This window comes from Squalius cephalus (assembly GCF_949319135.1).
Source record: "Squalius cephalus genome assembly, chromosome: 2".
Classification (NCBI taxonomy): domain Eukaryota; kingdom Metazoa; phylum Chordata; class Actinopteri; order Cypriniformes; family Leuciscidae; genus Squalius; species Squalius cephalus.
Window position 1 is genome coordinate 19024396 of NC_137123.1, and position 23966 is coordinate 19048361.

Below are 23966 nucleotides of genomic sequence, written 5' to 3' on the forward strand. Positions count from 1 at the left end.
CCAGGGAAGGAGAAGACGGAAATGGACTGTATTTTAACCGTGCTCGTGGCGCCCTCTACTGGCAGTACTCATGTTGAAAGGATTCCAGCGTCAGAGACTCGATTGCATTCCCTGCTTAACGTGGAGTTGAAGACTAAATACCTTTCCTTTTTTTTGGATTTGAACCCTTAGCCTTTATCGTTAACAAACCATTACTGCAGTTTTTCTATGTAGACTGTTTTATCAAGACTGTTTCTAAACAAATACTGTAAAAATAATATATGATCAATAAGTTATGACAACATGTTTTTAAATTGCTTCAACTCATCAAAATAAGTTAATTTTCTACTTTTTTACAAGTTATACAAGATCCAACTCATTTTTAAAGTCAGTTTAATGTAATTTAAGTTGAAATGACTTAAACATCCAAGTTGATTGTACTCAAAAAATTAAGGCAGCAACTTTTTTTTCCAGTGTGTTTTTTCTCGTTTCTGATGCACATTCCTGTTTTTTTTTTGTTTTGTTTTTTGGATATCTGTGAATTTAGTTCCATCAGCAAAAAAGTTATTAATTGTAACCGCCTCTTTTTACCTCGAGGTGGCGGCATATGATCTGATTTGACGCAACGCGTAGCGAATGGACAGAACTGGCACACATTTCAGTTCAAAACAGCCTCACTATTCCGACTATTTTTGCATTTCTATGGGTTTCAGTTTGTATTTAAGACTCTTTCCCTCTACAAGTATGCAACAATACCTTGTGCTTTCTTCAAGTCTTCAAAAATCTACTTATGTTTTAGTTTCAGAAAACATACTCCCGATGGCATTTTAATAACTGCCTCTGGAAAAACGGGATTCAAGTTCAACAACAACCGCATTTTACCAACACTGTTTGTTATTGAGACTAGCTGTATAGGTCCAATGTATATTATATATACATTTTCTCAAGATTTGCCTAGATAGACACAATTTTTATTATGCAGGCCTAAAGAAAAATGATTGGCATGGTTCCATGAAGAACCTTATTAGCGGTTCTTTACACTGGAAAAGGGTTCTTTAGATTATACAATGTTCTTCACACTATAAAACTAAAATTCTTTTAAGAACTGTTTATTAAAAGTTTGGTTACACTTTATTTGGTAACACTTTATTTTACAGTGTCATACATGTTACATGCAGTTATATCGTAAAAATGATAAATTAAGCATAATTACATGCAACTAAACCAAACCTAATCCTATAGTAAGTACATGCTGTTACTTAATATTACTCAGTACTTAAATGTATAATTACAATGTAACAAAGACACCTTAAAATAAAGTGCAACCCTTTATTTTAAGGTGTCTGTGTCACAGTGGAATTATACATTTACTGAGTAATAATAACTAACCACATGTAGGGTTAGGCTTAGGAAAAGGGGTTGGCTGCATGTAATTATGCATAATTTATAGCCTAGTTAGTAACTACACGTAACATGTGTAACAAGGACGCTGTCAAATAAAGTGTTACCGAAAGTTTACGGGAGTTTTGGGGAACCAAAAATGGCACTTCTATTGCTTCACTGCCTTGTCTAACCTTTATTTGTAAGTGTGTAGACCAGTTAGAAACCAAACTGGACTTCGAGCAGTGACAGAACACAGACATGTGTGTTCTCGTGAACTTTATTACTACAGGGGAAATAATAACCCCTACAGATTAGGGCGAGAGGAGGCACTAGGTGGCGGGACGTTGGCACAGCCCGTCACACTGGAGATCCCTCAGTCCAAAACGGGCTGCAGTCGTTCCTGTGTGACGTCATTGCTTCCGCAAGCTCCCCCCCCCCCCCACCTCCCCCCCTCCTCCAGTGTCGGCGGCGCTCGCCTGCTGCTGCTGACTACACAATCCAACATGGAGTAGTGAGAGATGGGGGCTCCTCTTCGAGACCAGCGCGCAGGCTTCAGCCACGGCAGAACGCGACGCGACGCGAACAATCATCGATATAGCCATCGGGATGTTGCATAACGCGAGGATTCCTGGATCTTTAAGCAGATGCATTGCAAACCTTGACGGATAGACAGTGCAGTGCGCGGAGGAAGAACGAAAATAAGGAACGCTGAGACGGATTTGGGGGAAACTCGTTGATGCACTGGACTTTAAAAAAAAAAAGGCGAGGTGGAAAATCGAGACAACATGAAGCCCGAACGCTGCGCGCCCGCGGTGGGATATTATTTTTATTGTAGGTGAAACGAGGGGGAAAATGACTGAGGAATCGCACCCAGACGAGTGAGTATTCACTTTTTAAGAAAACGACGCATGTGGACACGAATGGAAATCTTATCCTGTGTCCAAGAATGTGTTCCCGAGCTGAACGAGGGGTCAGTCAAATGCAGGGAACTCGTGCATGCATGCGCTTCTGAGAGGGACGTTGGAGATGTTATTACTAAGAAACAATGCAGTGTCAAAGAGATTTTGAGTGCTGGGCCCCTGCTGCAGGGCTCTGGTCTCAAACCGAGAACGGGGGGAGGAGGAGGAGGGGCTCGAGCGGAAACATTTTGTGGAGGGATCCTTTACTGAATTCCTTATATCACCTCGACCCTAAAGGCGAATTTCCGCTCCGAGGAAGCAAACTGACGACTGACAAGTTTATAAACACACAATGCTAGAGCAATGAGCGCGTATAAGCTCTCAGAGCGGCCGTTCTTGGTGTCTTTCTTTGTGGTGGTCTGACATGCTATATCCGCCATTTCTTTTTCGTGAATCGCTCTCATTTGCATACTGTCCTTCATTCATAAAAATACAGGCGGGGGCGCGCGCAGCAGAGAGAGCTCCTCAGAGCTGTCCTGATGTTAAAACAGGCCCTATATGCCATATATAGGCCTATATGTGCTTTTTAAATGTTGAATTTAATCAGGCCGTGTCTTCCATTTGCAAGAAACAAACAAACGCGAACGCGAATAAACACGTTATGAATGCAGCGCATATATCGGTTGTCATAACAGTAGACTGTTTATCAAGTAGGCTATGTTTTAGTTAGTTTGGGATTTTTTTTTGTTGTTGCCACATTCTTCTGCACAACATAAACACTCGTATCTTTTTTTCACGGTAGTTTGACTCGGACGATCAAAGTCTCGTTAATAGCATTAGGGCCGTGTTAAATGGCTCGTTAACTCCGTGAGCTCTTTAGGGGCTTAAAAACTTCTGTAACGTAGCCTACACTCAATCTGTATTAACAAGGCGATGTTTATTTGGTCTTTTGTCCCGCCATCCGTTTTGATCAAACGATTATGTGAACGTTCATCGTTAAGTCTAGTGTAATGAGAGTCGTAGTTTTAATATCCCTAAGGAGTACTATTTAGAGGAGACTGAGGTGTAACATTGTTTCAACGTCCGTAACTCTTTTTTGCATTACTCAGAATTTAATATTCCCATATGTGTCTACTTGAATTTAAAGTATATTACTTTTTCTTAACCGGTGAATATTAATGTCAAGTAGCCTACAAAGAGTGCTTTTGTTAGCCTATAATTTTCCTACTCCTGGTGTTGTATCGCCAGTTGAAAACATGGAGGTAACATTTTGTTCTTGAATTAATTATGATAATCAAATTGACGTAGCTAATAACGTAAGCTATGTGTGCCTGATTGTTTAAATTTGTTAAAAAACATTTACTTTTTGTTTGCCCTCAGGTCACACAGTTATCTAACCGTCAAATATCTTAAAAGTAACACCAAGTTTTTTTTTTTTTTTTGCCTAGTATGGTTACCTCAAGGCGATTTTTGTTCGCGAACTAGCGCAATCTGACTGCTAAAACATCAATTTATAATCAACGACCATCCTAAACCTAGTAGGAATTGGTTGCGCAAGTTACATTTATCATTTTTATTGCTTGAACTCAAGTTGTATTTCCTCTCCTGGACATCATGTATCGCAAGAGCGTAACCCCGAAGCTGGTGGGGAATTTCTCTTATTTTAATTTATGGCACACTCACACCCGTTTGAGTAAATACGTGTGTCACACTGGGATGCAAAGGCCCATATAATAGCCCGGGGTTGTGAAATGTTGACTTTTATCGGCGGAGGGGAGGGCTACAGGCTACTCCAAAATGGGAGGAGGTTTCTGAGAAGGCACGGAATGATTGTGAAGGGAAACAATGGTGAGAGGATTAAAGAAAGATCCGGCGGAAGTGAAAGAGGAGGGTGAAGCGGTGAAGCGTAACTTTGCTGTCACGCCCCTCGATTGTTTGATTCTCATGACGTGCCAATAATGAATGGATTACTTTGCACAATTCATTTCACTGCGAGGAAATCTTTCTCTTTTACTTAATAGGCATATCTCTCTTTTTGTGTAGTCTAAACCGTTATGGCCCCAGGTATCACAGATTGGAGTTTCATGTCTTGCAAGTTTTGAAACATTGGCCATATATCTGGGCACTTAAACAAAAAAGTCTGAAGGCCATTGCACAAGGTTTTGCTAGGCTTTTTCGCTGATTTGACTGACCCCACAAAGTGTCCAATGCTCTTTATTTAATTGAACCATTTTTTAAACAACATTCTTGTTTGTGAAATGCTTGAAAAGTGTATCTTTCTTTTCTCAGTTGTTTTGATATATTGTTATCTCATGCATTGTTTATTTGTGACCTATGCCTGGTTATACATTGTATGATTTTGGGCTGTCCCAGACGAAAGATGACCAATCGTGGTGATTTATGTGGTTGTGGTTCCTCAGCGTTGACTCTACGTCGCACAGTGAGAGAGATTCAAAGACGGCCGTTGTCTCGGTCTTGCAACCAAAGATAGCCTGCGATAATTTTCTGACAGTGTCAGAAATTTTGCATGATAATCATCTCACAGTGTGTTTGCTGCTACGAACTATCTCTATTGACTACTAGCCAATAAACATGCAACATGATGACATGGCACTAAAACTTAAAACCACTTACCTCAAGCTCCATTTGCAAAATGGCATGTCAAGTTGGCCTCTTTTCCCAAGCCATGACTGTGTCCATATTCTCCTCTTTCGCTTCCTCGTCTTTTCTCAGTGCACATACAAGCACAATTGCTAAAATGCGATTCATCTTGGTCTATTTGTTTACAATAAGCGCATGCTGATGACGTTTTATTCTTCTACACTAACTTGCGTCATAGCCTACGATTCAATCGGTGTCATCATCGTACAGTCTACATGTCGTACCCAAGTTTATTAGATCCATGTTGTACAGTGTGATTTGTAATGATCTTATAGGATTGTAGCAGGCATTAAGGGTCTAAATCGGGTCTTTTCGGGGCCACTGTTTCAACATACCAAACATTTGTCACAAGAACTGGAGTGGTGGAAAATTATACCAATTTATTTAACATTTTTACTTTTTAAAAGTGTTGTTTCGGGAGATTGAATTGTATATATCGCCTTTAAAGCAGTTTTACTCTAAAAAGCTACGTCATGCTACATTTTTTACTCGAAACCATTGGTGACCGTTGCCTGCTTTATGTATTTTGAGTTTGCCTGACTGATATTGACTAAATAGGTCACTGTCCTTAGTACTGTAGCGCTGTTCTCGCTACTTCCTGTGTGTTATTGCAAATGACCTCTTGGCCATTAGGCCTTGTATCACCACAATGCAGATCTGCTCTCGCTCTCACACAAGTTCCATTTTTCAAAATTAACTGCATAATTCAGGTTCATTGTGACTGAAAATGTATAAATATCATAGGGAGCTGAAAAGGGCTTAAAAAAATTAGAATTTTATCATCATTTACTCATGTCTTTACAACCTTGTACTATTATTCCTACTTCAGAATGACATGAGGGTGAGTAAATGATGATAAGATTTTTTGTTTTGGTTGAACTATTCCGTTAGAATGTTAAACACTTTAGAGTTTTCTGAAAACTCTGGAATGCTGGTGTTTGTTTGTCTGTTTTTGGAGAGGAATGCGAGTCCCTCAAAAACGTGCTGAGCAAACCAGTGGCTCCCCATTGGTAATGACTGTAGCCTGAAGGTGTGTGTTCGTGCTCACGTGAACTGGCTGGCGCCCAGATCTCAGACCCGGATGCCCTCTCCAGCCTCTGGGCCGTTTGGGAGGGGAGGAATGCAATCTATATTGATCAACCCAGCATGACCTATATGCAGCACCATTATGGGTCAATAATATCTAAGAGGGGAAGAGAGAGTGACTTTGAGGTAAAGTCAGTCCAGATGAACTGTTCTGATGGATTTACGGTAAGGATCAGGATTGATTTGCGAGCCAGGAAGTGTTAGGGTAGTGAAATACAGAATGAAGAGACAGCAACGGTGTGACGGGAATTGAGTTTTAAAGAGTGGAAGATGATCGGAATGAAACGTTCTTCCTTTGTATGTTGTTCAGTGTGTGGGAGACAATGGTTGCTTTGGCAGCTGCATGTGTCATTGTATTGTTGTATACCAGGGCTGTGTGAAGAATCTGGCGATACGATACAGGGGTTACAATACGATATAGTGCGATACAGTAATAAAGGTGATATATTGCAATATTATAAGAATTAAACCCTTTTTATCTGTTTATGTGGACACAAACTTAAAGATTTTTTACAGACCTATTTTACAGACTCCAGAAAAACCTTAGGCTCAGATAAGGAGGAAATGAACTCATGTTCTTGCCGTTTACATTGATTTCTCAACAAATGTTCCATGGCGATGTCCTGTTTTTAACGCAAGTTCCTGTGTAAACGGCCTTTAAATGTTCTCCACACCATGATTACTGCTCCTTCCTGACTGTGTTCAGCGCTGGAGAAAATTCCTTTAACCAATCCCATTCCAAATGGCCATGTTGCGATTGACAAAATTACAAATGAGGCTCCATTTCTGTGAGTTTTTGTATTGCTGTGAAATGTTTTGAAGTTTGAAGTCAATTTGTGTTTTCTTGACCGAGCATTGTTGTCGTTTCCATTCTTTTACATATTTCCTTTAGCTAACTTGGTAATAAAAAAAAAAAAAGCATAGGCCTATGTTAAGAGAAGAGGCTTAAGGCCCGTTCACACCAAGAATGATAACTGTAAAGATAACTATATTAGCGATATCGTTCTGTTTATTCTAAGCACGTGCTCGTCTGTCACTTTAAATGCTCGAGCTCGTTACAGCACGATGGATTCTGATTGGCTGTCTATGTTTTTACTGTTCATCGGCTCAGATTCGCACTATTCATGATGGATTTGAATGGCTTGAAATATGATTGGAATCACTTCAAAAAAGAAAAATACAGTAAAGTGCAACATGTGCAGTCATATAGGCTACAGAAAATCATATCATCATTATAAGAACATTATAATTGTGTGATTGGGTCATGGCTTTTAATTGTGAGAGTTTTGTTTTTGAAATCAGGCTCTCAAAAAATATACTAAACTTGGATTTGGATTTATCTGCCAATTTATCGTTATCGGCTTTCAAATGTAAAGAATTATCGGTTATCGGCCAAAATGCTCATATCGGTGCCTCCCTAATAAATTTCTATCTCAGCCCTGAAACTGAAAATATAAGTAATAAAATTAACAAGCAATCAAAATAATACCATGAACGTCCGACTTGACGTCTAATGGCTTAAATGAGCGACTACTAGTCGACTATAAAAATCTTTAGTCAGGGGCAGCCCAAGAAATAAGAGCATGATGGGTGTTTGGACACTGATGCTACACGTTAAAATGAATTTTTAGACATGAGCTGTGAATGAAAGTTGAGGTAGTATATATATCAGCTGTTCTGATGTTGACTGGCGGGTTAATTCCACCATTAATACGAGGTAAAGATGGGGCTGTAATCGAAGTTCCCATGCTCTACCGCAGTCAGTATGTAAATCACATTCTGAGAAATCCTGATCCCAAGTTTTGCATTTGTTAAACCGTCTGTCATATTTGTGGTTCAGAATTCCGGATGGCATTATCCTATCTCTGCAAAAGGCGTATCACTGTCTTTAAACAACGACCGAAAATCTCATTAGCATAACGAACATCATCCTCTTCGAGATTTCTGTACACCTTATTTGCAATGCAGAGCTGTCATTTGTAAGCTCATGCATCTTCCCGAACGGATTATGATGTCATCATTATGAGTCAAGTCTGGGCCCAATGATCAGGCTGCTTAGGTTAGATGCTGATATTTTACTATAAGCTCAATAAGCTCCAAAAATCAGCATATTAATAAATATATATGTAGATTTATAAATATATTTTATATATTTGTGGCTGTTTATTTATTTATTTATACATTATGATTTTAAATATGTAGTATCTTAGAATATTTCTGACAATTTGACCTTTTCATGACACAAGTCAAATGCTTTCAAATGCAAAAACCCCAAGAACAAATTTGTTCATGATTAAAAAATTTCTTCAACATTTTTCTCATGTTAAAAAAGTTAAAATGTATAATGATTACATTTTCAAGGTGTAAGGAAAATGTTTTTTTATTTCTTGCTTGTTACACCACTTGGCATTTGTAGTCATTAAATAAAAATTTTCATTGAAAATGGAAACAAAATGTGTGTAACCAAACCAACATGAATACAGAGAGTGCATTTGTGTGTTTTAAACTACATTTCTTCCTGGAATCATTCTTATATGTCATTGAAGTTCCTCCGTCTCTCCCTGCAGTGACAGTTACATAGTGCGAGTGAAAGCTGTGGTAATGACGAGGGATGAGTCTAGCGGGGGTTGGCTGGCTCAGGAGGGCGGAGGTCTCAGTCGAGTGGGCGTCTGTAAGGTGGTCCCAGCTGACCTGGAGATCCTGGGACGCAACGGCTTCCTCATCTTTGGCGAGAGACTCAAAGACAAGCAGGTTAGAGAGCCGACCGCATAGTACGGTTCAAAAATCTGATTCCTCGCGCCTAATATCTCTGGCTTTCTCTGTGTTGAGCAGGTGATCCTGCAGTGCTTTCTGAAGAAAGATCTGGTCTACACTAAAGCCACGCCCACTTTCCATCACTGGCGAGTGGACAACAGGAAGTGCGGCCTGTCGTTCCAGAGCCCCGCTGACGCCCGAGCGTTCGACCGCGGCGTGAGGAAGGCCATCGAGGACCTGACGGAGGGTGAGCGAGATGTTAATGCCTGAGACATCGTGTCCCATTCTGACTGAGATTATAACCCGAGTCCTGCTTTTTCTCCAGGCTCCACTACTTCTTCCTCCACCCTGCAGAATGAAGCCGAACTGGGGGACGATGATGTTTTCACGGTGAGTGAACAGTCCGACTAGAGTCTTGCATTTGCCCTCAAATGGCATGGAAGGGTTAATTATTTATTTTTTAATCAGAGGATAATTTTCATTTTTACACTCCACTTGGGTAATCCATAGTAATAAATGGCACGTGTTGCTTTAACATGACAAATGTCGTGCTTCTGTGCACGATTTCGAGTGATGAAAGTGATTCAAGTTTGGAAGTGATTCATTCACAGATTTCAAAATGATTCATAGAAATCAGTCTTATCAGCCTTATCAAAGGCTTGTAAAACATATCTTTCTTACATCTTGGCATTGCTTAACTTCTCCAGCAAAAGTATTGTGACTAATCATGAATGTTCAACATATCAACAGGGTATTATCTTCTTTTTTCTATTCATTTATCTACCCAACCTCTGAGAATAGAGGCTATTAATGGGTCACTTGCCATAATTTTTCTGATGAATGGTTTTGTGTGTGTGTGTGTGTGTGAGCTGTGCTCAGGAAGTGACCTTTGCTCCCTTTGTCCTCCTATTGCTCTTAATTCAACACAACAATGCCACAACAAAGCCTTCGGATACAAGAGTCCATTTAACACGCACGCACGCATTCAAGAGCCCAAGGTTATTCAGAGTGAAGAAACATGAATGTGATTTTCTTTTGGTCTGACTTCAGGCTTTAGGTGCGTTTGCCACGGTCGCTCGCAGTGGTGTTCCTCTAATCGCTAACTTTAGAAGTTTATGACTCACTGCTATTCATACAAGCCCAGCCAGACACTGATTATTACTAATCAGAGTAGTCAGTCGCTCCTAAGTTTAGAGAGAGAGAGAGAGATGGGATGTGTGCTGTAGGTTTAGAATGGGCAGCAGCTGTTGGATGTCTAATTCCCTCTGAGGTAAAGTCTAAAGTGATAATTAGCACAGCCACAAATACATTTCCATCCAGACATTATGCACACAACTCTGTATGTACTTAGTATGTTTGTACATTCACACTCTCATATACACTCAAGACACTTACATAGATCGATCTATCTATCTATCTATCTATCTATCTATCTAAATTAACTATATTTTTATAGTCATAAGGAATAAGGAATTTTGTTCCGTCTCTATCTATCTAAATGAACTATATATTTAATTATATAATATAAATATAAATAATTATATTATTGTGTATTATAATTAACAAGGCAATACATGCACTTTACGGAAAATTTTTTTTTGTAAAAATTACAAATAAATTATAAAGTGAATAGTATAAATTATCTTATAAATTTAACGAGATTGCAAATGTTTTTTTTAAATATAATGTCTAGAATGTATCACCTTATTATTTATGGTGAACATTTAGATTTAACAAAATGACCCATGTATTTTTACAGTAAAATTATGTAAAAAAAAAATGTGGAAGTAAAATTAACATTTACAATATTTAACAAGACAATAGATGTTCTTTTATGTAAAAAAAAAAAAAGTTTCCTTTTATAAGACCATATCATTTGTGGTTAAAACGTTAAAGAATTTTCCCAGAAGTCTAAAAACACACATCACATTTACTTATATTTTCTTTTCTTATGTTCTCAGTTTATGTATACTGGGGAGTTTATGTTACATTATGTTGTGTAGTTGATGTTTATTGCATTATTTTAGTGTCACGTGTTACCCTGGTGCTGCAGCTGCCAGATTTGTGCTGTAAATTTAACAAAAGTCTTTTACAGTGTAGTGTAGATTTCAGTCTTTGCAGTAGAAAGGAGCCAGATGACTTAAGAGAGGCGAGCTGTGTTTGTAATCATCTCTCTCTCTCTCTCACACACACACGCACACACGTACTCTTGAGTTATTGATGGCCCTGTGGCTCTCTGTCAACTCTTAAAGCAGATGCTCGCGCACACACACACACACACACACACACACACACACACACACACACACTCACTCTGCTGGCTCTAAACTCAGACTCCAGGCTTCAGGAAGAGTCACAGGAAGGAGACAGTGTGGATTTCAGGGGTTGAAGGTCAGAGATAATAGTGCTGATGATAGTTCTCAAGCACTTCATTTACACTAACCTCACACACCCAGACACGGGGTCAAAGGACAAGCAGCATGACCTGTGCAGTGTTGCTGTGGAGCGTTTTAAATGCTTTTATACACAGACACGTTCTGCATGGTGAAAGTTAAATTTGAAGTTCTTGATGATTTGATGCTTTTAAATGTTTTACCCCCCCCCCCCCCCCCCACAAAAAAAATTCAACGAAAAATACACCTCGTGTAAAGGGAGTCTTTCGGTTTGTGTCTAGTCACCATGATCCTGCCAACATGCTCAAATTGGGAAACAAATTCTATTGTTGCTCTCTCTGTGTGTCCGTCAGAATGCCACAGACAGCTCGTCGAACTCTTCTCAGAAGAGAGAGACGTCCATGCAGACGCTCGCACCCATCAGCTTCTCTGAGCCCCACCACTGCATTCTGGGACATCTCTATGACCAGCACAGGCACTCTGACCGTTTCTACCTGGAACAGGTGAGTTTGTATGAATCATCTGTTTGTGCAACATTTACTCAAGTTATGTCATCACAAGGTACTGTTTTACTGCACTTTTTGAGTCTCTACTTGCAGTATATTCTTAAGACACTAGGGGCAGTAAACTGTTCAGTCAGCCAGACGTTTACTATTTTTTAATATAATTTTTTAATATTAATATAATTAAAAATATTTTATTTATTTTACAATAATATATGAAAAATGTATTATGCAGTGTTATATTAAAACAATAATAATTATTAATATTTAAGTATGAGTTAAACTTGGCTAAAATGATGTTCTTGCGCAAAAACAGAGTTTTTTCTCACTCTTTCTCACTTCGTTCACTTTTGGATCAACTGAAGAAAAAGAACTACGTTTGATTATTTTAACTCTTTCCCTGCCAGCGTTTTTTACAAACAAACAAACAAAAAAAAATGTATTCTAGCTCCATGCATTCTTTTTTATGAACACTTTTTTGTGTCAAAGACGACGTCTGGATCGGATTGAGAACTATGATCAAAACATAGATGGAGTAGATAGAGTCCATCAACACCCCTAAAGCTTCACAGTAGCTCGTCCTGGGTCGACATTTTATTTAGTAACATTAGGCAGTTTTGATTTATATGCTGTTACGTTATTTTACATATGCTTACAAATGATATCACTTGTTTCTGCATCTTCTTCGCATCTGTTTTGATCAAGAGATTCTCTACTCTTTCAGAAGATGCGTAATAGCGCCCCCTACCGTATAACAGTGAAAACACGGAAAGGCGGAAAATTCCGTCAATGGAGGGGAAAGAGTTAAAGAGTAATGGCATAATTAAGTCACAAAAGGCATCACTTTGCATCTTTTGTTTTAGTGTGGTTTCATTCTTTTTTTGATAAGTGGTGTAAATACGTGATATGAAATTTTTGTGTGTTTAATGTGTTCAAGATCAACCATTCCTGCTCCATTTCATTCTTCTTATATCTAAATCCAGCTCTTGTTAAACTCTCTAAACATTCTCTATGTTTGTGCCATTCAGACGGTGCCCATGTTCCCATGTTCCCGTCACGTACGGTTTCACGAGGAGGACGAGGAAATCGTCCGGATTAACCCACGCGAGCGCTCTTGGCTAACGGGCTACGAGGACTATCGGCACGCCACCACAGCCACACGGGGCAAACCTCTGCGACCGGACGCCACGGACGCTTACGTTCACCTCGCCAAGATCGAACCTCCCAAACACGACTACACTTACTCTTACCCACTCAGTGGGGACGGACACACTACCCGCGACAGCAAAACGGGCATCGGCGGAGGCGTGGTCACCGGTCAGCCGCGACCGCTAACTGCGAAATGGCTGCCGCGTCGCGTGGAGGACAGCAGAGAGCGCTTACGGTGCGTGTACTGTCAAAACATGTTCAGTCCGGCCGAAAACAGGCGCGGGCGCTGTCAGGAGGCCCCGGACCCCGTGCAGACGTGCATTCGTCGGGTTAGCTTCATGTGGTGCGCGGACAGCCTGCTCTACCATTGCATGTCGGACCCCGAGGGCGACTATTCGGACCCCTGTTCCTGCGACGCCAGCGAAGAGCGCTTCTGCCTGCGCTGGCTAGCACTCCTGGGACTGTCGCTGCTAGCGCCCTGCATGTGCTGTTACGCGCCGTTGCGAGCGTGTTACCACTGTGGCGTCGCGTGCCACTGCTGCGGCGGCAAGCACAAAGCCGCGGGATGAGCGGGAAACATGCTAGCACACCAGCAGCTGGGGGAAACTACAGCGGGAAATGCTAATGAAAAGTGGAAGAACGAACTTGTGGCTGCATTTAAGTTTTTCCCCTCCCATTTTTATGTTTTGTTTTCTCAATTTAATTGTACTGGACAGCTGTGTCCTGGTTTGTATTTTTCTTTGTTTTTAAAAGAGTAACCCTCAGCTTCCATTTAAAAGACTACACGATATATATGAAAAGTATATATAAATATATGTAGATATAAATATATAAATCCAGGTACTTTATATTTTTATGCTCATCTGCTTCGAAGGTTTTGAATTATCTGCCTTCCGTCTCGTCTGTGTTTTAACATGTTGGTTTGATTTGATTTTACTCTCCCGCGTCAGCCTTTCGTTATAGTGTCTTCTTCAGTCAGAGGCTTCTCTTCTACTGTGATCCACTCCGTCTAGATGAGACAAACCCAGAGGAATCCAAAATAGCTGACCTGTAGGACGGTAGATCTCGTGTATGTGTGTGTGTGTGTGTGTGTGTGTGTGAGGTCAGAATGGACGTGGGAAATGACATTTTGCCAAATTGCCAATATTAATTTGCAGTGTGCAAACTGATGGCAAACACATCGCTGCCCAAGTGTAAAGCAAGTGTGTGAATCTCAAGAAAACATGTGCAGGTCATATTTTACCCCAAAATCGAAAGAAAACGTGACCTTTTAGCATTACTTTCATGACAATTAAGCATGTTTGCCATTACCGTGATGCACCAAAAAAAAAAAAAAAATTCTCAGTACGGTAATATTTTTGTACTTTTTTTATAATTTTGTTTTTTTATGACAAGACAAGAGGGAAGAGTACACCAAATACTACCATTGCGTAAAAATACTTCACATTTTTTCGTATTCCAGTAATGAGAGTAAGATTGTTGTTGCACTACTGTAATGAAATAGCGTGCTTGATTATCATGACAATTATGTCACAATTGAAATACCTAAAAATGGGGTTTATATTCAAAAAGTGATTTTTTTTTGGTTGCTTTTGGGGTGAGATATGAGTTGGGACGTCCCGTGTTCTTATAAGATTTCGTGAGGTGTATGTGCCTGTTGTCGATGTTTTGAAAACCAGCCTCAAAATCGATGTACCCCCTCCTACAGGACGAAAAACAAGATGTCTTTTTTTCTCTGCCTTTGTCTTAAGCACAACACAAACTAGTTAAACTAACAAACAAGGAAAAACAACCATCTGAACACTGTGCAAAGTTGTTGTGAAGTTCTCGAAAATATAGTTCCAGTTGCTGGCCTATCAGCAGAATCCTTCAAAAACAACATCCAGCCAATCAGTGGACTGTGACAGCGTTGTCATGACGACTGTGATCCTGATGTTTTATGTCCTATTTGTCTCTCTATCTCTTGTCTGTCATCTATCTCTCCCCCCTCTTCCTGTGAAAAGCTTTTGCAGTAGTACTATCTGATGCGTGACTAAAGAGGAGCAGTTTTATTTTTTTATTGGTGTCCAGGAGAGTGAGTTCTCTGTCTGTCTGATGCTCCTGAACACTCTGAGATTAAAAGAAAGTGCCTGAATCAGCCAGTGCCGTCTCACCCCTTCTGTCCATCTCCACATCATTCATGTTACGTCACGCTGTTATTTCCTTCTTTTGACATCTGATTGCTTCAATTACAAAAGGTAACATTTTGTCACGACCAGTCCTTCATGCTACGCACATCCAGATCATTTGTTGGTCGCTCCATGGAGCACGACAGTTTCAGAGGTAAAATCGGACTTTTTAGCAACGACATTAATGCTTCTCAAGCTCGGAGATTGTTAAATGTTGGTATGCTAATATAAAAGTCACAAGTCGGTGTCATTTCAACTGTTTCAAAAAACTGTTCCCAACCCTCAAACTATTTATATATTTGTATATATTTGAATATTTTGTAACAAATATATCAATAAAAATATATTGAATATAAATATACTTGTTCTTATATTAAAATGACATGGGTTTTATATCTCTATATGTATGTGCACAGACAGGGTAAACTTCTTTGGCGGTGAACGGGAGACGACTGCAGATATAACTGTTGTATTTCCATTTGCTCTAATAGCAAAAGAAAAACCCAGGAAAGAGTTTCCACGGCTTTCCAAAAGAGAGAAAAAATATCGAGAGATTGATTATGTTGGTCAGAAGAGAGAAAGACGTTGTATTAGAAACCCTCACATGTATGTATCCTTCACAGCAGCGTTAATTCCTTGTTGTTTTTTTGTTATTTACTGACAACGTAATGTTGCAATATATAGCGTTATTAATGTGTTTTAAAGTCCCCCTGTAGTCAATCATTTTATCCCTTAAAACTCATCTTTGATCACCAAAATGACACATTTAAATGTTTTTTTCTTGGAAAAAAAATCGCCAGGCCTTAAAATAGCTTGAATGTAACTCTACACCCTTGCCTAATTTAGTATACGCAGTTCTATGAATATACAAATGAGCCCTGCCTCCACTCACTCACACCAGCTCAGAGATCCACTCGTTGACGATCACACGTTGATCTGATTGATTACAAGGTAGTGTGTGACGTCAGAAACACCAGCGATTTCAAACCGTGTTTTTGAGACTGTCTTTGGTTCACTGCAGATTTAGGGAGAAAATACTCAGCAATGGTGTCGACTTATGAATTTACACATGGTTTGTCTTAAAGCAGATTAAAAACACCACATAGACTTATAAACTGTTAAAAGCTGGATTTTCACCACGGCGATTTTAAATGTTTAAAAGTGAAACCTTTACTAAATTTGCTATGATGATAACGGTGGAAACGCGTCATCACAGTCTGAAAATTGTTCATTGAACTTTTTTTAAATGCGTATGGAGAATATTAATGTAAAAACATTGACTATGTTTGCATGAGCACCAATAAGGTGATTATTTCTAAAAAGTAGAGTAGGACTTTTACTCTTTATTTATTTATTGCGGTTAAATTCGACATATGCCACATATATTACTGCAATCATTATGATTAATACTATTATGAACTTAATCGCATCAATTTGGTCAAAGTATTACATGAGGTAAAGTTGAACTGCAATATTGCCTAAATCTCATCATAACTGCATTATGAGGGTGCATGCAAACATAGTCAATAATAGACAAATGACAGACTTTTGACCATTCGATATTATGGAAAAGTGTGTGTGTGAATGTGCATGAATTACATGTGACAGTGTGCGTGTGTGTGTGTGTGTGTGTGTGTGCAGAAAGCCTGGCACGTGCTTGCATGACAGCACGTCCTATATCACACCCCCAGTGACCCACTCTAACACTCAGTTTGTTTCTTCCTGTGCATTATCTCACACATCTCATGAATGTGCAGCCATTGTAATGCAAAGTCAAAAAACATCTTAATTCTGAGCTCCCGAACGAGTGAATAACAGCTTGAGTGAGACAGATGGGGAGAGCGAGGCTGTCCCAAAGGCCTTGTCCAGCTTTGGAGCTGTAACTACAAATAGCATCAAATTCCAGCATGTGCAGACATTTAGACCACGCTGGACTCAACAGGAGTCCTTCTTTGTCCTCTTCCCACTGTTAAAGCGGAGGAACCCGGTTACAGCACACTGTAATGCATATACCACAGTAGGGATGACCAAAACACCTTACAACATGACGAAATCAGAACCGTCCTGACGCAATCACCAAGCCAGCTTCTGGTTTTGTCCATTCGTCTGCAGAGAGATGTTGATTATAATGGGAGAATGCTAGTTTTACCATTTGACTTTTGCCTCACTCTCGTCATTCTGCGAGCTCTGTTGATCATTTGGATAACACTAGTACTAGTTTTGTTGTTCTACTTTGTAATGACCATTTTAGGTTTGTTTTTTGCTGCCATCTTCGTTGATGGGTCCCCGGACATAGAAACATAGTGTCGGCCCAGATCCGGCCCACATCCGGTACACGTGGATTCCACACGGCCCAGATGTGGGCCGACACTTGCTGTCTGTGGTCGCTCTAATGTATCCAGTTTTGTTTTTATTAATTAAAACCAAAGCATTCTAATTTTTCGTTTTGTCTGCTAACAGCTTCGTTGATGATGTTAGCATAATAGTTTTAGCATTGTACTTGGTGTAATTTTCTCATTTCATTTACCCACATCTTTAGTGATTATAATGAGAAAGTTCTAGTTTTGTCTAGTTGTTTTATCCACTGACAGCTTATAATTGCTGCAATTTTAATGGTAGTTTTGCCAGCTTCATTGATGGTTACTCAGACAGCAACATAGTGTCGGCCCAGATCCGGGCCACATCCGGTACATGTGGATTCCACACGTACCAGATGGGGGCTGGAGCCAAAAATATTCAGACTTATAAAACCGTGCGTATGCCAGAACCTGCGCAAAATTCCCTTTATAAATCCCACTCAGCGGAAGATTGTGCGCACATACGTCTCCTCCCCGAAATAACTATATATGAAGCTTACCATGCCTAATTTTACTATGGATATCCTCATCTGCATATCATTTGCATATGCATATTATCCACGTGATACCATGTTTAATGGTAGGCTACAAGACATTAGGAAAATATGAAATACGGATGTGCCGTCACATTACAGTGCTAAAAGTCATTTAGTAGCCTATCCTTGCCTTTTGAATAAACAAATCAAATAGTATAAAATACATTTCAGAGAAAGTTTTTCTCGATTTTTTTCCACTGGCCAAATAGTATTTTTTTATTGCTTTTTAACAGATAGGCCTTATTGTGCATTATTGATCATTATTTGACCGAAAATATTTTCTCAGACCATGAGTTCTGCTATTATCATACGCTAAGCAATTCTCCCTGTAGTAGTCAAAACATTGAAACACAGCATGCCACAGGAAAAGTGTTCAAAAGCATTGCATACACTACAAATATTTCTATTTATTAGAACATGAAAAATGTAACTTCTCGGTAATGATTTCATGTAATTTAAGTATTTCATGCCATATTTAATCTAAATGTGTATATCAGATGTAAAACATAGTTTAAATCATTCTTTTATTTATTTAAAACGTTATTGTGAATATACATTGTATTTATGATTAGGACTAAAGTGGTTTCCCTTCATCCGCGGTCAGTCCCTCAGCTCACCATCGGTGGCGCCAAACTGCTCCGTCTCCAAAATGTTGGTACGCATGGGTCGGAGTTTGCGTGCAGGTGCGCAAATTCTCCCGTCAAGTTTGTTTTAATAAATCACAACTTATGCGTCGAAAGTGGCGTACGCCTCTTTCAGGGCCAGTTTTGTGCGACACAACGGTTATAAATGAGGACCCTGGGCCGACATTATGTTGCTGTTTGGAGCGTAGAATAGGGTGTTAATCGTTTGCCGCTCAGTAGGCATGATTAACCTAAAAACGTGCTCGTTTATATAAGCATTACTGCCAGAATGGCCCATCTTCCTGAACCCCCGTGACCCATCCCTGCTCCCAGACTGCAGGAGGCGCCGTGATGCCGCTCCCCGTCTCGTTCGGGACCCTGTCGTGCCATCACACGCATTTGAGAAGGAGTGTTTGTGCAACACAGCTTCCTCCCAGTTGGGAACAAACAGATCACACACACCAGGATGTTATTGTGCGTGACACACAACTAAAGAGTTTGAAGTGTGTGAGAATGATGAAGGTCAACAAAGATTAAATGCACATTGATATCAACATTTGTAGCTTTATACAAAAGAACAAGGAAGAGGGAGGAAATAGAGATGTTCGGGGAGTCTGCGTTCTCCAGAGGAGTCTTCCCACACTGAACAGGGACCTCGGAAGGAGCCGTGTGTGTGTGTTTGCAGGAAAAGAGAGGGCCGGGCCAGCATTGTCTCTTTCCCCGTGTACACCCTTGTTTGTTTACTTTCAGCAGCAGTTATCTGGCAACCTGTCCACAGGGCCGGAGAGGTCATGGTAATGAATTTACTGCAATAGTCCGAGGTCAACTGGAGCCTTTTGGGCCGTACAAGTCCCTGTGGAGCAATGCAGTGCTTCAAATCCGGTTAAAGTGCATTTTAAGAGTCCAAGTCTGGAGTTTTTTGGTAGCGTCTGGATCCTTGAGACTAAAGTATTAAGAGAGACACTGTAAAAGTTGTCTCAATAGAGCCATGGGAGCAGTTTCTTATGAGCAGACAGCATGATGGGAAACAGACCCGGATCTGAGCAACTTGGAGGAAGCGGAAAAACACGTTGCCTTTACACTCTTAGTTCAGTTAAGTTAACGCACGATTCGTTTTTACTTACGAGAGTCACAACCGCATTTTATAAACGAACTCAGACCGGTACATTTTCAGGCCTAAAAACGGCATTTTCGACGAACTCATGCTGTGTGAAAGGAACTGCACTGGACAACTAACTAAACCATCCAGCTAACAATGTTTGGTTCACAGAACATTCTTTTTTTTAAGGTTTGTGTTTGGTTTAATGGAAATACAACGTTAGTTTTTGGTTTGTAGAACGTTATTCTTACATTATTCAAATGTTTCCCTAACGTTATTCTAACATTCCCCTAACGTTTTTTTTACGTTCCTCTAACGTTATTCTTACATGATTCAAACGTTCCCCTAACGTTATTCAAAAGCTCCCCTAACGTTATTCTAACATTCCCCTAACGTTTTTTTAACGTTCCCCTAACGTTATTCTTACATTATTCAAACGTTCCCCTAACGTTATTCTTACATTATTCAAAAGCTCCCCAACATTATTCTTATATTATTCAAATGTTCCCCTAATGGTATTCTAACATTCCCCTAACTTTTTTTACGTTCCTCTAACGTTATTCTTACATTATTCAAAAGCTCCCCTAACGTTATTCTAACAGTCCCCTAACGTTTTTTAATGTTCCCCTAACATTATTCTTACATTATTCAAAAGCTCCCCTAACGTTATTCTAACGTTTTTTTATGTTCCCCTAACGTTATTCAAAAGCTCCCCTAACGTTATTCTAACATTCCCCTAACGTTTTTTTAAGGTTCCCCTAACGTTATTCTTACATTATTCAAACGTTCCCCTAACGTTATTCTTACATTATTCAAACGTTCCCCTAACGTTATTCTTACATTATTCAAATGTTCCCCTAATGTTATTCTAACATTCCCCTAACGTTTTTTTTACGTTCCTCTAACGTTATTCTTACATTATTCAAACGTTCCCCTAACGTTATTCTTACATTATTCAAACGTTCCCCTAACGTTATTCTTACATTATTCAAATGTTCCCCAACGTTATTCTTATATTATTCAAATGTTCCTCTAATGTTATTCTAACATTCCCCTAACGTTTTTTTACGTTCCTCTAACGTTATTCTTATATTATTCAAGCGTTCCCCTAACGTTATTCAAAAGCTCCCCTAACATTATTATAACATTTCCTTAACGTTTTTTTAACGTTCCCCTAACATTATTCTTACAATATTCAAAAGCTCCCCTAACGTTATTCTAACGTTATTTATATGTTCCCCTAACGTTATTCATACATTATTCAAACGTTCCCCTAACGTTATTCTAACATTCCCCTAATGTTTTTTTTACGTTCCCCTAACATTATTCTTACATTATTCAAAAGCTCCCCTAACGTTATTCTAACATTTTTTTTACGTTCCGCTAACATTATTCTAATATCATTCAAACCCATACCGTTATTCTTATGTTATTCTAACGTTCCCCTAACGTTATCAACATTATTCTAATGTTCCCATTTTTCTGACTATCCCCTAATTTTTCTATTGTTACCCTAACATATTAAACTATAATTTCAGATCTCTGAATAGGTCATTACACAAAAACATCTGCAACGTTTTAATTGGAAGGTTATTTTACATGGCTATTAAATAATAACCTAACAATAAACATTAGGGAACGTTCAGTATAATTTAAGAATAACCACCCGGCAATGTTCTGGGAACATTATGTTACGGTTGCAAAATAATAACCTACAAATAACCATTAGGGAATGTTCTGTAGGCCTATAAGTTATTTTTTAGGTTAATTAAAAAAATCAATCAAAAAATTTTAAGTCATAATTATTCAATAAAAAGTACAAATTATAGGCCTTCTCATGAGTCATTATGATATAGAAAGTCGAAATGATTGTGTCATAAAAGTCAAATATAATGACATAAAAGTCATGATTATGACCTTTTATCTCAGAATTCTGACTTTTTATGTCATTAAAGTTAACCAATGGCAAAATAGCTATTAGGTAATCTGCATCTCTCTCCATTAAGGTAGGTTATGAATTATTTTCCCCATTATCCAATCAACTGTCGATAGATAAAATCAGTCCCACACTGCATTTGTTCCCCTTGTTGAATAGTCTGTTTAACATAAAACATCATATTATGGAAGTAAAACGAGTTTGCAAATGCTTTCATGCTGATTCTTTCTCCTTATATGCATGTAAGTGAGAAATATATTTGAATGCTGCATTATAGCCTAATTGTCCTCCAAACTCAATCCCAGCATGCCCTAGTGCTGACTGTTCCAGCAAATAACCCTTTGAAAACTACTAGAAAGGAGCATTTACACCAGATTTGCCCTCACGGTCCGGTTGCATAATGATATTGATAGTAAACATGTCTGTGGTTCATTTCATACACCAATGAATCGGCTTGTTGTGTGCTGGATGTGCATGCGGTGTTCAACTGAACAGAATAACTATTCTCTTCCCCACAGGCCAGTTCAGTCATGTGTACAGTGCGGAGTGGAATTGTGGGATATATATTATGTGGATAACACTGTTTTCTGTAGTCTGTACCATGTTACTTGTCATTAAGCAGAAAAATGACTGATGGCACAAACCACAATGAACCTTATCTTAAAGAGATAGTTCATGCAACAACAAAAAAAGTCATCATTTATTGTCAAGCTCTAAATAGGACCGCACAAAACCATATTTACACTTGCATGCCATCCAAATCACTGATAAGACATGGGACAGAAATGGCGCTTGCCATCATCATCAAATCTTGTTCAATGCATCTTCAAATGGGGGATATTTATTTATTTATTTTTTAAGCAAAAATGACATATTATGATCTATTCCTCACACAAAGATATTGTTTGACTTAAGAAGACATGGGATAAAGTTCACAAGCCATATGGACTTTTATGATACTTTTTTAGCGCCAAAAAGTGGGTTTGGAACAACATGTGACAAAGTGATTTTGGGTAAACTTCCAAACTTGCATTTCTGTGTCATTTATGCAAATCTATCTGTAGTCTCTCAGTACAAACAAACGTAACGTACAGCGAGTGAGCCGCTGTGTGCAGAGCAGCCTGGCCTTAATTTAAACAGGCCCCACTGAGTCTGACAGCCCCCCTTGTTTACATGAATAAAATCGGAAACAAATGTGAACACAATCACCCCCTCCTACACAAACACACACACACATACAGCTCTGTATCACTGTGCAAGATGACTGTATCACTCAGACCTCCAAAAACCTGACGCCTTCTTGAGAAATGTCAAGGAAAAGCACATTGTATTGTCCACAAACTAAAGTTGCAAGCAAAAAAGAATTCCTCCTAAAGCCGTGATTGAATATTCATCCAGCCCAGACCCAAGAGACAGAGAGAGGCTGACAAAGAAAAGCACGTATGCATGCGTACATATGTTTTAAATATTTAGGGATAATGTACGGTTCAATCTGGCATTATTGCAAGAAGTGATATTGACCGGCTGACTACACATAATCAAAATTATTACATGGTTACTTGCCAGATAAAACAAACAAACGGACATTCAATATTTAGTTGCTGGTTTTTTTTGCATAAAGTATTTTGTGAGAAGAGAGAGACTTCTATTGTCGGGACAGTCAATTACACAATATTTATAAAAATATTTAACCTCAGAATATGGTGACTGACCAATTAGAATCAAGTATTCCAGAGAGTTGTCCAGTTAAAAGTTACTATAACATAATGAAAGTGTGTGAGTATATATATATGTATATGTATATGTATATGTATGTATATATATATATATATATATATATATATATATATATATATATATATATATATATATATATATATATATATATATATATATATATATATATATAATAGAGTTCAGATGCAAAAGCCTCTAAATGCCATCTGAAATTTTCTTATAGAATGATCATTTTTATCAAGCTTGTATATTTAAGTTCAGTAATTTCACTTAAATGACAATAGGTCATCTTCATTGCCATTTAAGTGAAATTATTGAATTTGCATCTGAACTCTTCATACACACACACACACATATATATATATATATATATATATATATATAGTACTGTGCAAAAGTCTTAGACACGTTAGTATTTTCGACAAAAAATGGTTTTAATCCAGTTATTTATATCTTTTGCTGTAGTGTGTCAGTAGGACATATCAGTTTACATTTCCAAACATTCCTTTTACCATTAATTGTAATAATCCAGTGAGATTTTTGCATGCATATATATATATATATATATATATATATATATATATATATATATATATATATATAAAAAAATGTGTTTGTGTATATAAACACGGAATGGAATTTTGCCTACACATTTTATAACCTAAAATATGTATAAAAGCATGAATAAATGATGAGCATGTGT

The 23966-nt window shown here is 38.6% G+C and overlaps 1 protein-coding gene across 1 annotated transcript; it reads left to right on the top strand.

Moving 5' to 3' along the window:
* Positions 1 to 1839: 1839 nt before the first annotated feature.
* On the top strand, positions 1840 to 13549 carry spred2a (sprouty related EVH1 domain containing 2a). The gene is made up of 6 exons (XM_079862531.1): positions 1840 to 2240; positions 8576 to 8759; positions 8841 to 9009; positions 9088 to 9152; positions 11509 to 11658; positions 12687 to 13549. Exons 1-6 carry the CDS (start codon positions 2215 to 2217, stop codon positions 13374 to 13376), a joined length of 1284 nt encoding a protein of 427 aa, XP_079718657.1. The 5' UTR covers positions 1840 to 2214; the 3' UTR covers positions 13377 to 13549.
* Positions 13550 to 23966: the final 10417 nt, after the last annotated feature.